At 40.5% G+C, this 19276-nt stretch overlaps 1 protein-coding gene across 7 annotated transcripts in view; it reads right to left on the minus strand.

Moving 5' to 3' along the window:
• TPGS2 (tubulin polyglutamylase complex subunit 2) overlaps positions 1-19276 on the minus strand; it is a 67612-nt gene that overhangs the window by 34559 nt on the left and 13777 nt on the right. For all 7 annotated transcript variants that reach the window (XR_013381378.1, XM_077900581.1, XM_077900579.1 and 4 more), the window contains exon 2: positions 17134-17213. Coding sequence is in view for 6 of the 7 variants with exons in the window: in XM_077900581.1 (XP_077756707.1) it covers positions 17134-17213 (80 nt within the window). In the remaining variant the exon portion in view is untranslated. The remainder of the gene's footprint in view (positions 1-17133; positions 17214-19276) is intronic.

Genomic DNA, 19276 nt, shown 5'->3' on the forward strand with positions numbered 1-19276 from the left:
TCTCTCCTTCCCAATCTGGAAAAAGACTGCTCTTCTGTAGGGAACAATCTGCCAACTTCAGAGGGCTTCTCCCCACCAGGTTCATGCTGTCTTTATTTTGTGGGGCACAGGGGAGGAGGATGAATGAGGGGGTATCAGGAATGGAAGGAATATTTGCAGAGAAAGTCAAGAGAGAATCTCACTGTTACCAGTGTCTGAAATAATAAGGTGGCATCAACATGGTACTGCAATCTCTGTAGCCCACTATTGATTCTGCAGTTTCCAATTTTCATTTTTCTTTTCTTCTTCCAAGGAGGCTACCTACAATAACTTCTTCAAGTTACACTAGGAAGAGGCCACCACAAGTAGTATTACTAGTTCATCAAATGAAGGACTTGAGCCACTCTGATATTTTGGAAGCTATCAGCTTTATTTCCAGAAACCTTCCTGAGGACTGCCTGAGCCTGGAGGGAATGGCTAAGCGCGGTCCCCTTCCTCATGTTCATCTTCTCTACTGTAGGAATCCTGTATCCCACTGGTCCCTCCCTTCAGAGTTCACTGTATGGGGGAAGTGGGCAGGGCAGCAGATGCAAGAGCAGGCAGGCAAGGGAGCTAGGGCACAGAAACTAATGGTTCTTTAAGTGCTTGTCCATGCTAGGCAGGCTTTCCATACACCTGTTGACAAGCACAATGGAAGAAGAATTGCCCAAGACACCCCTCGCACTAAAATCTAACTGGAAACTGAGGCGATGAGGATAACTGCTCTATCAAAACTCTTCTCAGGGAGGGTGTCCTGTCCCATGGAATAAAAGGAAACCTCGATGGGCTGTATAGGTATAGGGCAAGACATCTGGGAAAACTTGCAAATATATCCTCAAATGCTCACCTAAAGAGACGGGGAAGGGCTAGTTAACTGGAACCTTCTGTCTTGGTGGGTGGCACATGAAAGTTTGGGTCTGAGTTGCTTAAGACTCAGAGGAGAGGCAACATACTCTCCCCAAAATCCTTTCTGCATATAACCACCAAGGCTTCCTCTTAAAATGCACAACAAAAAATATATAAATATTGGCCTGGGACACCAATGTCTTGCTGAAACTCTATATGGCAGACATCACCCAACACAGCCTGCCAACAGCAATGCCGTCAGCTTAACTAGTCACCAGGCTTCTACAACCCGAGGGGAACTCTTGCCCCTGTGGCCTCCTTGCTTCAGAAACACTGGCTACGTTGCCTGATTCTTGGGGTTGAAATTAAAGAATGCTTATGGAAAAGAAGGTGAGTCACCTAGGGAAAATTCTATATTCTTTCTGACCTTTGTATTTTATCTAATTCACTCATTTAGTAAAAGTTAAAAAAAAAAAACCTATTAAAGGAGGTATGGAACAAATACTGTGTTGGGCACTAAGAATGGAAAGGAATGGGGCAAGGTTGAGAGGAAGCTGTGGCAGATACACGGATTACTTATTTAAATCCATATTCCTCCTTGACAGAATCCCAATTTTGTCCGAGATGATAATGTGCCCAGTTCAATACTTGTTTTTAGCCTCTCCTCTGCAACTAGTGCAGGACATTAAAGTGTAAACTCAAGTCCAACAAAGGGGGTTCTAGAATAACTTTGGCTCTCCTGTTAAAAGGCAACACACATGGTTAGAACCTTCCTTATCTCTTCTTCCTGCCCTGAGCTTAAAGGTGACAGGTGGGACTGCAGCAATCATTTGGCCCCTTAGGGACAAAACTGAAAGAATTAGTGATTATGGGCTTAACATGTTTGGGCTGATGAACCTACTGCAACTGTCTGCCTCAGGTCTTGTTATTCAAGAAATATTAATTCCTATTTGTTTAAGCTATTCTTAGTTTAATATATTTCCTTGAGCTAAACACATTTCTAATTTCTACAGAGACAAATATGTAATAGGTAAGTATTATGGAGATATGGGGGTAGACGGTGGGGCCACAGACTCCAAGGAGAGAGCTGGACAGAGAAGGGAGTGGTGGAGAGAAATGGAGCAGGTCATGTGAAGCCACATGAGAGGAAGATGGATTTAGCAATGAAGGAGTCCCTGGTGATTTGTGAGAGTGGTGTCCCCGGAATGGTGGTGGAGGAAAAGAGAGGCTGTGGAAGGATGAAGACTAATTGGGAAGTGCAGGAAGGGGTTGGTGATTCAGACCGGGGGTCAGCAAACTGTGGCCCCCTGAATATCTCCCCCCTGCCACCTGTTTTTGCAAATGTTTTATGGGGACCCAGTTACACCTGTGCATTTCAGTGCTCCCCCCATGACTGTTTTAGTGCTACCATGGCAGAGATGACTGGTTGAGGCAAAATACAGCCCAGAACCTAAAATATTTACTAACTGATCCTTAAAAAAGTAAAACATTAAAAAGGGGTGCTGACCCCTGATTTAGACCATTTTTCTACATGCTTGTCAGTGCAAACAAAGGAACAAATGGCCAAGTAGCTAAAGGAAGACACAAGGTTACAGGTTTTGTTTTTAATTTTAAAGAGGACACAGCTGGCAATGTAGCAGGAAGAAGCAAGCACTGCAGAGGGAGGGACTAACCCGCGGAGAACACAGAAGGGCTCCCAGAGCAAAGCAGGAGCATGAGGTGAGGGGCTCCCTGGTGACAAGGTGTCACAGGCTGCGCCTTCCCACTAGGGATGCTTACAACAGATTCATAGCAGGGCATGTGAGGGACAGATCTGCAAGAAGGTTCAGAGCCTACTCTCTGTAGACTGTCAAAAAAGCGAGCCCACAAAAAGGGGAGAGATCCTGCCAAATCATTTGGTCTCTGTGGGCCACAGTTACACCGTCAGTAAACTGAATTTTTATCTGGGGATCGGAACGTCTAACCAATCAAGAATTGTAAAGCACTCTGCAACTATGCAATGTCACTGAAATACTTAATCATAGAACTCTCCTGCCACCAGGATGCTGCGAGTATGAGGACGCAGATGCTCTCATGGTGCCCGAGAGATGAAAAGCTCAGTACAGACATTAGGTCTTACTAACTACCATCACAAAAGGCAGGGAACAGGCACGGTGCACATGAACCATACAACTATACAAACCAGGCAGAATCAAAGTGCTTTTTAAGGAACAAAAACAGGTGAAAGACATAAAAATGGAAAGAGGTGGTTCCCTTATTCCTCTAATCTGAGGAGAGAGCAGCAGGTATATGGTCATTTAAAGTTTTAGTTTTCAGCCTCTCTTCCTGCATTTTCACCAAAGAATCACAAAACATTAGAGCTAAATGAGTCCCTTCAATAACACTATTTCAAACCATTTTTTAAAAAATTTTTTATTTATTTATGATAGTCACAGAGAGAGAGAGAGAGAGGCAGAGACGCAGGCAGAGGGAGAAGCAGGCTCCATGCACCGGGAGCCCGACGTGGAATTCGATCCCGGGTCTCCAGGATCGCGCCCTGGGCCAAAGGCAGGCGCTAAACCGCTGCACCACCCAGGGATCCCAAACCATTTCTTTTATAGATGATGAACATGAGACCCAGAGAAGGTGTGTTATCCAGCCAAGGGCCTAGAGCTGCCGTAACCTACTCCAACCTATTTTCCTCACATCAGTGCCTGCACAGCCTTATTATTATATCTTATCTCATTGGGCTTCCCTGATGGCTGCATTTGCCCAAAGGGGCAGGGCAGCAGTAGGCCTCTTCATGGAGGGCCTGTATCACCCTGGTATATTTGTGCAGCTAGGGACAGCAGGTGACCACATGACAATGTGGGTCACTGGGTGGGGTGTATCTAAGTAGGTAAGTCCCTAGGGTCAGTCCCTTAGAGAAATGGGAATCATCAGCCCCTGGGGACCCTCCAGTTCCTCTGGTATAGGCACTTTCTAGGGCAGGCACAAGTCAGGGGGCCCTGCCAAGCCTGCTTCTGCGGAAACAGGCTCTTCAGCAACCACTTGGGTAAATAAGTGGGGTGAGGGAGTTTCAGATCAGCTTAAAGCTTCTGCCCTTCACTACTTAAATGACAAAAGTAGGCACCAACAAATAACACATAAAGTCTTAACCTCTATTTTGAATGAAAAACTTGTTGCATTTATAGATAGGTCTCCTCAGGCAAGGAAACAAAAGCAAAAATAAACTATCAAGACTACAGCAACAGAGCAGCCCCAGTGGCCCAGCGGTTTAGCGCTGCCTGCAGCCCGGGGCGTGATCCTGGAGTCCCGGGATCGAGTCCCGCGTCAGGCTCCCTGAATGGAGCCCGCTTCTCCCTCTGCCTGTGTCTCTGCCCCTCTCTCTGTGTGTCTCTATGAATAAAGTCTTTATATATATAAAAAAAAAAGACTACAACAACACATAAAGTTTTTTCATAGCAAAGGAAACCATCTACAAAATGAAAAGGCAACCTACGGAATGGAAGAACATATTCACAAATGTTATATCAAACAAGGGGTTAATATCCAAAATGTATAAAGTATTTATACAACTCAACACCAAAAAACCTCAAATAATCCAATTAAAAAATGGGCAAAGAACCTGAACAGACGTTTTTCCAAAGACATACAGATGGCCAACAGACAAATGAAAAGATGCTCAACGTCATTTAACATCAGAGGAATGCAAATCAAAACCATGATGAGATATCACTGCACACCTGTCAGAATAGCTTGAATCAAAAAGACAAGATACAAATATTAGTGAGGATGTGGGGAAAAGGAACCCTTGGTGCATTGTTGGTAGAAATGTAAACTGGTGCAGCCACTGTGGAAAACAGTATAGAGATTTCTCAAAAAATTAAAAATAGAACTACCTCATGATCCAGTAATTCCAGAACTGGGTATTTACCTCTCCAAAAATGAAAACATGAATTCAAAAAGTTATAGGTTATCCCTGTTTTTGTTGTAGCATTTTTAAAATATCAAGATATAGAAGCCAAGATGAATAAAGAAAATGTAATATACATGGTACAACAGAATACTACCCAGCCATAAAAAAGAATGAAAAAAAGGATGCAATCTTGCCATTTACAACAACATGCATGGACCTAGAGGGTATTATGCCAAGTGAAATAAGTCAGAGAAGGATAAATATCATATCATTACACTTATATGGGGAATCTAAAAACCAAAACAAGAAAAGAAAAAGTAGAAACAGACCCAAAAATGCAAAGAACAAACTGATGGTTGCTGGGGCGCAGGGGATAGGCAAAAGTGGTTAAGGGGAAGGGGACGTACAGGCTTCCAGAAGTATAGAATGTATAAATCACAGGGATAAAAGTCACAGCATAGGGAATACTGTCAATGGTACTGTAAAAGACATTGGATGGTAACAGATGGTAGCTACACGTGTGGTGAGCACAGCATGTATAAACATGTCACTACATTGTACACCTGAAACTAATTTACATTGAGCATCAACTATGCTTCAGTTAAAAAAAAAGTTATTATAAAAACCTGCTGTTAAGCTTCTTAGGGTTATGAATCCCTTTCAAAATTGGAAGAAATAACTCTGTAGAAAAAGGTATATATTAGTAAATTTGACATACATTTCAAGAAGTCCATGGACCACTTTCCATTTATGCACTCTTTGTGGGGGCGGTCCCTAGACCACACTACTAATTGCTCACCATCCATCCACCACAAAACTAAAAGTATACTAACAGTGATTACCTCTAAGAGATAAAGTCCTTCCAAAAGGACTTTTCATTTTTTTTTCCTTTTCTGTATTTTCCATGTTTTCTGTACTGACCGTGTTTTGTCCAGCATATTTAGAAAAAAAAAAAGTGTTAAAGACTGAGTCTTAAAAAAAAAAGTACACACCCCAAACTCTATTGTCTGCATCCACACATTAGCTTTTAAGTATCCCACAGGCCTTCAAAAAGTTCAGCCAAGGAACTGCACAAATAATTTCTATGTTACTGATCCTAATGCTGTTTATACTTTAATTAAGTCTAGGATATTGCAAGTAAAGGACTCAATGGAAAATTCCAAATCAATTTATCTTATTATTCTAGATGCTTCCACAGAAATTCCCCCAACTGAGTACGTCTAAAGAAAATGTTCCATTAACTGTTTCAGTTAGCTAAAAATCTCTTTCTCTCATACTTACCCTTTACTTCTTTCAGATCTCCCATGGCGATTTGTCCAGCTCTATAACTACATCCTCCTAAATGTCAGTCTAAGCTGAAGAGAACCCAATAAAGATGCATTGTTCAGGAGGCAGGTTAGATTTAAATGAGATCAGAGGCAAAACACTCCAGCCCTAAAAAGCAGCCATGGAAGGCATGCTCCAAATAAATAAACTACAGTGTAAGTTCAACTAGGACAAATGAATAAAGTCATCTTAGAGTTCTGGGGGAATATCTGGTATAAGACATAAGGAAGAATATGCCTCAGAAATTACTTCATTAAATAAGTAACATAATATGACATAACCTAAATGGTGTTCCAGTCAGGACAAGGCCTTCCTGCGCACTTATCCTCCCACCCAGGTTCTGTGAACCGAGATTTCCAAGCCAGGAACCTCCTTCTCTCAGGCAGACAGGAAAACACCAGAATCTGGCTTTCCCAAAAGTGGCCTGAAGCAGTTCTCCCTCAAGGGCTGACTTAAGCCTTATAAGGATCAGATAGGGCTGTAACAATGTCAACAGGGCCAGGCTAGCATAGCTACACTGGAAGCAGGCTCTGTCCAATCAGCCAGTAAGAGTGTAAGAGATATACAGTGTTCTAGAATTCCCTTTTCTATTATGAACTTGAGTGGAAACGGGGGTGGAGACTAAGTGAGCCCATGAGAAGCTGGAGTTCTGGCTCAACTGAGGTCCTGGAGAGAAACTTTAACTATCAATTACTGAACTGCCAGAGAAAGTGCTGCTGGCACAGCCCAGGGAAGGTGAGCCCCGCTGGCAGGGACTGAACATGCACACATACTGTGGGATGCCTGGCTGACCAGAGGAAGGCTGCCACAGAGCTGCCTTCCATTACAAGGGCAGTCTGGCAGAGCAAACATGCCACATCCTTAGAGGCAAGTAACTCTGAGTTCAAATTCAGGCTCTGTGACTTGGTAGCTATTTGAGCTGGGACAAATTCTTTAACCTCCCTGGGCCTCAGTTTCCTCATCTATAACATGGAGATATCAATACCTACCTTGCAGGGTTATGATGATTAACTAAAATAAATTATATGACATGTGTTAATAAGCACTCATTAAATGGCAGGGTAATTTTTTGCCCCCTAGTCAAATCCATTTGCTACTCCTCAGACACAATGATTTTTCCAAAGCAGAGATCTGACCTTCCCAGTCCCTATTTAAAACGTTTCAATGGCTCGTCTTTGCTCTCATAATAAAGAGCAAACTCCTCCTGGGTGGAAAGGAGAGACCAAAGTAATAGTATGAAGGTAGGAAATACAAAAGGAGTAAAAATGGATACTGCTATAAAAAAATCAGTCAAAGAACTCACAAAAAGGATATAAAATGACATATACTAAAAATGTGGGGAAGAGAGGAGAAAAGAATGGGTTCAAACTTAAATGATCATCATCTTCAAACAGACTGCTGTATGCGAAGAGTTTATATGCAAACCTAGTGGCAGTCATATATAAAAAGCCACTGGTAAATATGCAAAGAATAAAGATCAAGAAATCCAAATATATCATTAAAGAAAATCAGCAAAACATCAAAGACAGAGAAGAAAAGATCAAAGAAAATCTTCAGAAAAAACCCACAATTAATAAAAGGGCAATGAACACATATCTATCAATAATTACTCTGAATGTAAATGCACTAAATGCTCCCATCAAACACAGAGTGACAATAAAAAACCAAGATCTAACTATATGCTGCTACAAGAAACTCATTTTATACCCAAAGACATCTGCAGATTGCCAGTGAGGGAATGGATAAACATCTATCATAGAAGTGGATGTCAAAAGAAAGCCAGAGTAGCAATACTTATATTGGACAAAACTGACTTTAAAACAAAGACTGGGCAGCCCAGGTGGCTCAGTGGTTTAGCGCCGTCTTCAGCCCAGGGCCTGATCCTGGAGACCTGGGATCGAGTCCCACGTCAGGCTCCCTGCATGGAACCTGCTTCTCCCTCTGCCTGTGTCTCTGCCTCTCTCTCTCTCTCTCTGTGTGTGTCTCTCATGAATAAATAAATAAAATCTTTAAAAAAAACAAACAAAAAACAAAGACTGTAACAAGACACAAAGAAGGATGCTAAAATATTAATAAAGGTGACATTCCAACAAGAAGATATAACAATTGTAAATATTTATGCATCCAACAGAGGAACACTCAACTATATAGCAGTTAGTAACAAACATAAAGGAACTAATCAATAATAACACAATAACACATGGGGACTTTAACACCTCACTCTCATCAATGGACAGATCATCTAAACAGAAAATCAATAAGCAAACAATGGCTTGGAATGACACACTGGAACAGATGGACTTAACAGATATATTCAGAATATTCCATTTTAAAATAGCAGAATATACATTCTTTTCAAGTGCACACAGAACATTCTCCACAATAGATGACGTATTAGCCTCCAAAACAAATCTCAACAAATTCAAGAAGATTGAAATCGGGGTGCCTGGGTGGCTCAGTTGATTTAACATCTGCCTTTGTCTCAGGTCATGATCTCAGAGTCCTGGGACTGAGCCCTGCATAGTGACACTCCCTGTTATCAAGGAGTTTGTATCTCCCTCTCCTCTGCCCCTCCCCACCTGCACTTGTGCTCACTTTCTCTTAATAATAAAATCTTAAAAAAAAAAAAAAGATCAAAATCATACCATGCACATCTTTGACCACAATGCTATGAATCTAGAAGTCAACCACAAGAAAAAAATCAGGAGGTTAAATAACATGTTATTTAATAGTTTGAGGTTACATAACATGCTATTAAACAATGAATGCGTCAACCAGGAAATCAAACAAGAAATTAAGAAGTACATGGAAACAAAGGAAAATGAAAACACAATGGTCCAAAACCTCCAGGTTGCAACAAAAGTGGTTCTAAGAGGGAGATTTAAACAGCCCTACCACAAGAAGCAAGAAAAATCTCAAATAAACAACCTATCATCCTTATATCCAAAGGAGCTAGGAAAAGAACAAAGGAAAAGTCTAAAACCAGAAGGAAGGAAATGATAAAGCGTAGAGCAGAAATAAATGATACAGAAACTAAAAACCAATGAAACAGATCAATGAAACCAGGAGCCAGTTATTTGAGAAAAAAAAAAAATCAATAAAATTGACAAGCCTCCAGCCAGACTTGTCAGGAAAAAAAGAAAAAGAAATCAAATAAGCCATATGAGAGAGAAGAAATAACAACACCACAGAAATATAATCATAAGAGAATATTATGATTGAAAACTATATGCCAACAAAATGGACAACCAAGAATAAATGGATAAATTCCTAGAATATATAAACAACTAAAACGAAAGAGGGAGAAATGGAAAATCTGAACAGACCAATAACAAGCAAAGAAACTGAATGCTAAAAAACTCCCCAAAATCAGAAGTCCAGGATCACACAGCTTCACAGGGGAATTCTACCAAACATTTAAAGAAGAGTTAATTCCTATTCTTCTCAAACTATTCCAAAAAATAGTAAAGGAAAATTTCCAAATTCATTCTATGAGGCCAGCATTATCTTGATACCAAAACCAGATAAAGACACCACTAAAAAAAGAGAACGATATCCCTGATGAACATAGATGCAAAAATCCTCAACAGAATACTAGCAAACCAAATCCAACAAAACATTGAAAAAAAAAAAAATCCCACAATCAAGTAGAATTTACTTCCGGACTAAAAGGGTAGTTCAATATTTTCAAGTTAATCAATGTGATACATCACATTAATAAAAGAAAGGATAACAACCATATGATTATTTTAATAGATGCAGAAAAAGCATTTGACAAAGTACAACAACATCCATTCATGGTAAAAATCCTCAATAAAATAGGTTTATAGAGAATATACTTCTACATAATAAAGGACATATACGAAAAACCCACAGCTAGCATCATCCTTAATGGGGAAAAAGAGCTTTCCCCTAAGGTCAGGAATAAGACAAGGATGTCCGCTCTCTCTCTCTCTTTTTTTTATGGTCAATAGATTCTTTTTTTTTTTGTATATATATATTTTAAATATTTTATTTATTCATGAGAGATAGAGAGAGAGAGAGAGAGAGAGAGAGAGAGAGAGGGGCAGAGACACAGGCAGAGGGAGAAGCAGGCTCCATGCAGGGAGCCTGACATGGGACTTGATCCCAGGTCTCCAGGATCACAACCTGGACTGAAGGTGGTGCTAAACCACTGAGCCACCAGAGCTGCTCTTTTTTTGTATATATATATATTTTTTTATAGGAGTTCTATTTGCCAACCCAGTGCTCATCCGGTCAAGTGGCCCCCTCAGTGCCCGTCATCCAGTTACCCCATCCTCCCACCCATCTCCCCTTCCACTACCCATTGTTCGTTTCCCAGAGTTAGGAGTCTCTCATGTTCTGTCATCCTCTCTGAGATTTCCCACTCATTTCTCTCCTTTCCCCTTTAATCCCTTTCACTATTTTTATATTCCCCCAATGAATGAAACCATATAGTGTTTGTCCTTCTCCGACTGACTTACTTCACTCAGCATAATACCCTCCAGTTCCATCCATGTTGAAGCAAAGAGTGGGTATTCGTCGTTTCTAATGGCTGAGTAATATTCCATTGTGTACATAGACCACAGCTTCTTTATCCATTCATCTTTCGATGGACACCGAGGCTCCTTCCACAGTTTGGCTATTGTGGACATTGCTGCTATAAACATCCGGGTGCAGGTGTCCCGGCGTTTCACGGCATCTGTATCTTTGGGGTAAATCCCCAAAAGATTGGGGACCCAATTGCTGGGTCGTAGGGCAGGTCTATTTTTAACTCTGAGGAACCTCCACACAGTTTTCCAGAGTGGCTGCACCAGTTCACATTCCCACCAACAGTGCAAGAGGGGTTCCCTTTTCTCCACATCCTCTGCAACATTTGTTGTTTGCTGTCTTGTTAATTTTCACCATTCTCACTGGGGTGAGGTGGTATCTCATTGTGGTTTTCATTTGTATTTCCCTGATGGCAAGTGATGCGGAGCATTTTCTCATGTGCTTGTTGGCCATGTCTATGTCTTCCTCTGTGAGATTTCTGTTCATGTCTTTTGTCCATTTCAGGATTGGATTGTTTGTTTCTTTGCTGTTGAGTTTAATAAGTTCTTTATAGATCTTGGATACTAGCCTTTTCTCTGGTATGTAATTTGCAAATATCTTCCCCCATTCTGTAGGTTGTCTTTTAGTTTTGTTGACTGTTTCCTTTGCTGTGCAGAAGCTTTTTATCTTGATTCAAGTCCCAATAGTTCATTTTTGCTTTTGTTTCTTTTGCCTTCATAGATGTATCTTGCAAGAAGTTGCTGTGGCCAAGGTCAAAAAGGGTGTTGCCTGTGTTGTCCTCCAGGATTTTGATGGAATCTTGTCTCACATTTAGATCTTTCATCCATTTTGAGTTTACCTTTGTGTATGGTGTAAGAGAGTGGTCTAGTTTCATTCTTCTGCACATGGCTGTCCAATTTTCCTAGCACCATTTACTGAAGAGTGTCCTTTTTCCAGTGGATAGTCTTTCCTGCTTTGTCGAATATTAGTTGACCATAGAGTTGAGGGCCCATTTCTGGGTTCTCTATTCTGTTCCACTGATCTATGTGTCTGTTTTTGTGCCAGTACCACACCATCTTGATGATCACAGCTTTACAGCTTTGTAGTATAACTTGAAATCCAGCATTGTGATGCCTGTGGCTCTGGTTTTCTTTTTTAAATTTCCCTGGCTATTCGAGGTCTTTTCTGATTACCCAAATCTTAAGATTTGTTCCAACTCTCTGAAGAAAAGTCCATGGTATTTTGATATGGATTGCACTGAATGTGTAAACTGCCCTGGGTAGCACTGACATTTTCACAATATTAACTCTTCCAATCCATGAGCATGGAATATTTTTCCATCTCTTTGTTGTCTTCCTCAATTGCTTTCAGATGTGTTCTGTAGTTTTTAGGGTATAGATCCTTTACCTCTTTGGTTAGGTTTATTCCTAGGTATCTTACGCTTTTGAGTGCAATTGTAAATGGGACTGATTCCTTAATTTCTCTTTCTTCAGTCTATTGTTAGTCTATAGAAATGCCACTGATTTCTGGGCATTGATTTTGTATTCTGCCACAATGCTGAACTGCTGTATGAGTTCTAGCAATCTTGGGGTGGAGTCTTTTGGGTTTTCTATGTACAGCATCATGTCGTCTGCAAAGAGGGAGAGTTTGACTTCTTCTTTACCAATTTGAAGGCCTTTTATTTCTTTTTGTTGTGTGATTACTGAGGCTAGGACTTCTAGTACTATGTTGAATAGCAGTGGTGAGAGTGGACATCCCTGTCGTGTTCCTAATCTTAGGGGAAAGGCTCTCAGTGTTTCCCCATTGAGAATGATATTTGCCGTGGGCTTTTCATAGATGGCTTTTTAGATATTGAGGAATGTTCCCTCTATCCCTACACTCTGAAGAGTTTTGATCAGGAATGGATGCTGTATTTTGTCAAATGCTTTCTCTGCATCTATTGAGAGGATCACATGGTTCTTGTTTTTTCTCTTGTTGATATGATCTATCATGTTGATTGCTTTACGAGTGTTGAACCAGTCTTGCATCCTGGGGATAAATCCCACTTGGTCCTGGTGAAAAATTTTCTTAATGTACTGTTGGATCCTATTGGCTAGTATCTTTTTTTTTTTTAATATTTTATTTATTTATTAATGAGAGAGAGAGAGAGAGAGAGAGAGAGAGAGAGAGGCAGGGACACAGGCAGAGGGAGAAGCAGGCTCCATGCAGGGAGCCCGATGTGGGACTCGATCCCGGGTCTCCAGGATCGCACCCTGGGCTGAAGGCGGCGCTAAACCGCTGAGCCACCCGGGCTACCCTATTGGCTAGTATCTTGTTGAGAATTTTTGCATCTGTGTTTATCAGGGGTATTGGTCTATAATTCTCCTTTTTGGTGGGGTTTTTGTCTGGTTTTGGAATTAAGGTGATGCTGGCCTCATAAAACGAGTTTGGAAGTACTCCATCCCTTTCTATCTTTCAGAACAGCTTTAGTAGAATAGGTATTGTTTCTTCTTTAAAGGTTTGATAAAATTCCTCTGGGAAGCCATCTGGCCCTGGACTTTTGTGTCTTGGGAGGTTTTTGATGACTGCTTCAATTTCCTCCCTGGTTATTGGCCTGTTCAGGTTTTCTATTTCTTCCTGTTCCAGTTTTGGTAATTTGTGGTTTTCCAGAAATGCATCCATTTCTTCTAGATTGCCTAATTTATTGGTGTATATATTGGCATAATACGTTTTTAAAGGGATGTCCACTCTCCCCACTTTTATTCAACATAGAACTGGAAATACTAGCCACAGCACTCAGACAACAAAAAGAAAAGGCACTCAAATTGGTAAGGAAAAAGTCAAACTTTCAATATATACAGATAACATGACTCTCCATGTAAAATACCTGAAAGACTCCACCAAAAACTGCTAGAACTGATACATGAAATTAATAATGTCATAGGACACAAAATCAATGTAGAGAATTCTGTTGCATTTCTATACACCATTAATGAACAGCAGAAAAAGAAATTAAGAATGTTTTCTTTCCATTTCCAATCCCATTTCCAATTGCATAAAAAACCTAGGAATAAAGCTAGTCAACAAGGTGAAAGACCTGTGCTCTGAAAACTATAAAACACTGATGAAAGAGGGACACCTGGGTGGCTCAGTTAGGTATCTGATTTTTTATTTTAGTTCAGGTCATGATCTCAGGTCCTGGGATTAAGCACTGTGTAGGGCTCTGTGCTCAGTAGGGTATCTGTTTGAGGATTCTCCCTCTCCCTTTTCCCCTTCCCCTGCTTGCACATGCTCTCTCTAAAATACATAAATAAATCTCTTTTTAAAAAAACAAAAACACTGACGAAAGAAATTGAAGACAATGGGGAAGATATTTCTTACCTCCGTATAACTGGAGGAACAAATACTGTTAAAATGTCTATGATGCCCAAAGCAATCTACAGATTGTTATCTCAATCAAAATACCAACATCATTTTTCACAGAGCTAGAACAAACAATCCTAAAATTTGTATAGCACCACAAAGGACCCCAAATAGCCAAAGCAGTTTTGGGGGGAAAAAAAAAAAAGCAAAGTAGGAGACATCAGAATTCTGGACTTCAAGTTATTATTACAAAGCTGTAGTAATCAAAACAGTATGGTACTGGCATATAAAAAAGACACACAGGGCAGCCCCGGTGCTGCAGCGGTTTAGCACCGCCTGCAGCCCAGGGTGTGATCCTGGGGACCCAGGATCGAGTCCCACATCAGGCTCCTTGCATGGAGCCTGCTTCTCCCTCTGCCTGTGTCTCTTCCTCTCTCTCTATCGCTCATGAATAAATAAATTAATTAAAAATAAATAAATAAATAAATAAATAAATAAAAAAGACATACAGATCAATAAAACAGAATAGAAAACCCTGAAATAAACCCACATGTATATGGACAATCTTTGACAAAGCAGGAAATAATATCCAATATGAAAAAAACAATCTCTTCAACAAATGGTGCTGGGAAAGTGGATAGAGAGGTGCAAAAGAAAAAAAAAAAACTGGACAACTCTCTTATACCATACACAAAAATAAATTCAAAATGGATTAAGGACTAAAATGTGAGACATTAAACTATCAAAATCCTGGAAAAGAACACTGGGCGTAACTTCTCTGACATCAGCCAAAGCAAGTTTTTTTCTAGATAGGTCTCCTGAGGCAAGAGAAATAAAAGCAAAAATAAACTCTTGGGACTACATAAAAATAAAAAGCTTCTGCACAGCAAAGGAAACAATCAACAACACTAAAAGGCAACCTACAGAATGGGAGAAAGTATTTGCAAATGACATACCTGAAGGGTTAGTATCCCAAATATATAAAGAACTTAAAAAACTCAACATCCAAAAATCAAATAATACAACTATAAAATGGGCAGAAGACATGAAGAAACATTTTTCCAAGAAAAACATACAGATGTCCAACAGACATGTGAAAAGATGATCATCACTTATCTCATTTATCATCAGGGAAATGCAAATCAAAACTACAATGACATAAATCAGCATATAAATGATATAAATCATATAAATGAAATCATATAAAATCATATAAATCATATAAATATAAATCATATAAATCAGCATATAAATGATATAAATCAGCAACACAAGAAGCATAGGTGATGCGGTTTGGTGAGAATATGGAGAAAAAGGAACCCCTGGCACTGTTGGTAGAAACGCAAACTGGTACAGCCATTGTGGAAGATAGTATGGAGGTTCTTTGAAAAGTTAAATTTAGAGCTAGCCTAGTTCTAATCCAGCAATCGCACTATTGGGTATTTACCCAAAGAATACAAAAACAGTCATTCAAAGGAATACAAGCACCGCCATGTTCATATAACAGCATTATTTATATTAGCCAAGATATGGAAAGCACCCCAAGTGTCCATCTACAGATGAACGGATAAAGAAGATGTGGCACGCATATCTGTCTATATACATAAAACATGTAAATGGAATACTGCTCAGCCATAAAAAAGGACAAAATATTTCCATTTGCAAGGACATGGATGGACCTAGAGGGTATCATGCTAAGTGAAGTAAGTCAGAGAAAGACAAATACCATATGATTTCACTTATATGTGGAATTTAAGAAAACAAATGATCAAAAGGGGGGGGGGGGAAGAGAGACAAATCAAGAAACACTCTTAATTATAGAGAAAAAAGCCTGATGGCTACCAGAGGGGATGAGGGAGGATAGGTTAAATGATGGGGATTAAGGCATACCTGTGATGAGCACAGGGCACTGCATGGAAGTGTTTAATCACTGTGTTATTATACACCTGAAACTAATGTAACATTGTATATTAACTCACTGGAATTAAACTAAAAGCTTAGGGGTGCCTGGGTGGCTCAGTCAGTTAAGTGTCCAATTCTTTTTTTTTTTTTTTTAAAGATTTCATTTATTTATTCATGAGAGACACAGAGAGAGCGAGAGGCAAGAGACACAGGCAGAGGGAGAAGCAGGCTCCATGCAGGAAGCCCGACGTGGGACTCGATCCCGGGTCTCCAGTTTAGGCAGGCGCTAAACTGCTGAGCCACCCAGGGATCCCCCATAAGTGTCTAACTCTTGATCTCAGCTCAAATCATGAACTCAGGGTTGGGAGACTGAGCCCCACGTACTTAGGATTCTCTTTCCCTTGCCCCTCCCCCGCAAAAAAAATGCTTAAAAAAAATAAAAAGCAAACTCCTGACCATCTAAGAAGCCTGTATGTGCTGATCCTTGCCAATCTCTCGTCCTTGCTCTCCTATGCACCAGCCACAGGGACCTACTTTATGCTCTTGGAAAATTTAATCCTTCCCATTTCAAAACCTTCATACAGGCTAAAAGCCCCTTCTTCCCAGATCCCTCTAACTGGTTAACAACTCCTTCTAACTTCTTTGGGAAAAACCTTTCTTAACCTCCAGACTAGGTCAGGTTTCCTGATCATGCTCCGTTTGCCTCTCACCAAAGAAAAAATCTGCTTGGTAATTACACTCATAATGATCTACACTATGTCTTAGACAGTAACATTCTGAGGTAAGGAACTGTTTTTTGATTAGCACCGAATCCCTGGGAATCAACACCAAGTACAATGCCTGGTTCCATTTTAGGAGCTTAAAACTTGTACTGAATAAATAAATACAAGTTCAGAGGAGGGTTGGGGAAACAGTAGCTATTAATCTAGTTAGTACTTCTCTGTAACACTTGGCACATCTTGCCCAGCATGCTTATTAATATTTAATATTTCCTTTCTTGCTGGATTTTTAGTTCTCTTTTGTACAACTCTGAATGTTCCACTGCCTTCAATGATAGTGGGGTTCAGAGAAGATGCTCCAGGCTGAGGAAATTGTATGGAATTGAAGGGAAGGTTAAGTGGCCTGAATAGAAAGAGAAGGGTGAACTCTACCTGGAGGGCAGCTGTGGCCAGAGGTAAGAATAGGTTTCTTGCCCTAATTTTTCCTTCTTAGGGGCATTGGAGTTGACCTCTCTTTGTGGGGATGGGAAGATTCAAAAGGGCAACACTTACTTGTTCCCATGAAGAAATCATATGACGTTCAGCAGGTGGTTTTTCTATGATAGTCACCTCTGTCACACCTGGGGAAGATTCTGGAAGAGAAAAAGAGAACCCGTAGAGTTGCAATGGGCCTGCTCTCACATATTTCAATACTAGAGGCTGTTGATGAGTATCTAGGGAATATCAATCAGATTCCTCTGAACAGTATTTATGATTCCTGTGATAAAAACAGGAAGAACTGGTCAGTCCTTCACAGACACTCAGTCCCACAACCTAGGACCACACATTCAACCTGGTAGAAAGGGCACTGTAACACCCCCTATACTCAGTCACTGCTCAGTACTTCAGTTGTTGAAAAAAAATCAGAGATTCAACATTCCTAGTGATTTCATACTGAACTTCTCACTTATGACATGGTCAAAAAAGAAGGAATAGCACCAGAAGCTAGAAAGAGACATGGCAGGTTCTTCTCTTCCAGGTTTCAGAATAAGCGTGACACTATCAACCCTTTGGTTTTGGGCTTTTGGCCTCTAAAACTGTGAGAACAAATCTGTTGTTCTGAGTTACATGGTTTGTGGTACATTTTATGGCAGCCCTAGCAAACTAATATAAATCCTATCTACTTTTCTGTGATACTATGCAGATTATTCCCATTGACACCGCTCTGTTTTAGGACATGGTCACTGCAAGTGTAGATGCAAATTAAAGCCACAAACTCTGTGCTTTGATCCATCCTTAGCATACCACCAGAGGACCCTCTCCATACCTAGGCTTGTTTCCTATCTGATCTATTCAGTTCTCCATGTGGTTTCTGGAGGATAAGACCCTTCTATATCTGTCTGGTCTTATCTTCTTCCCCTCAGGAAACTGAAACACCCTTTGTTCCAGGTGTTTCAGCTTCCTCATTGTCTTCACCTGTGTACCACATCCCTCCAGAACTAAATCTATACTCATCTTTGATTATGCTGTATTCCTTTCCCATTATAATATATACCCAAATGTGTCCACGTGTCTCATCTACCCAAATCCTACCTAGACTTCAAGGCTATGCTAAAGTTCTACCTCCTTCATGAAACCATTTCAGATGACTCTAGTTCACCATGATCTCTGCTCTTCCCGATATCTGAACCCATCACATGCAGAGTTGGGGCCACATATGTTTATACTTAATTATATTTCTTTTTTTTTTTTTTTTAAGATTTTGTTTCTTTATTCATGAGAGACCAGAGAGAGAGAGAGAGAGAGGGGCAGAGACACAGGCAGAGGGAGAAGCAGGCTCCATGCAGGGGGCCTGACATGGGACTCGATCCCGGGTCTCCAGGATCACACCCTGGGCTGAAGGTGGCGCTAAACCGCTGAGCCACCCAGGCTACCCCTCTATTTTGAACAATATTTTGGTTATTTACCATAAATAATTACTGTAAACAGGGAATGTATTGAAAATACTTTTTTAAATCTCTAAGAATAAAGCAAAGACTTCTAATCTAGTTTAATGTATAAAATGGTTCCTAGACCCAATCCCTCCAACATTTTTGTGGGGAGGCTTCCCCATACCAATAAGCAATTCTCGGATATCATGGTGTCCTACAAGGGGACAGATTATGAGTTCAGTCTCTAAGACTGCTACCCTCCCCACTTCAGACATCAGATACAACTCTATGTTTTCACATGTGCTTCCTACCAACCTGCTACAGATTGGGGGTTCTCAAGATCCCCTCTCCTTGTACTTCAGATACTAGTCAAAAGCCCAGGCTATCACCTGTAGTTCTGACTGGCTATAAATCAGGAGGTTAAGACTACCTCCTCAGGCTCCATTAATTTGCAGGAGTGGCTCACAGAATTCAGAGAAACAGTTTACTTACTTGATTACTGGTTTATTATAAAAGAATATAACACAGGGATAGCCAGATGGAAGAGATGCTTAGAACAAAGTATGTGGGAAGGGACACAAAGCTTCCATGCCCACTCCAGGCAGGCCACTCTCCCCACATCTCCATTTGTTCACCAACCTGGAAGTTTTTGGGTTTTTATGGAACTTCATTACATAGGCACGACTGATTAAATCATTGACCACTGAGCACTGATTCAACCCTTCAGATCCTCTTCCTTTCCTAAAGGTCAGGGGACCGGACTGAAAGTACCAACCCTCTAATCA

This window comes from Canis aureus, chromosome 6 (genome assembly GCF_053574225.1).
Source record: "Canis aureus isolate CA01 chromosome 6, VMU_Caureus_v.1.0, whole genome shotgun sequence".
NCBI lineage: Eukaryota > Metazoa > Chordata > Mammalia > Carnivora > Canidae > Canis > Canis aureus.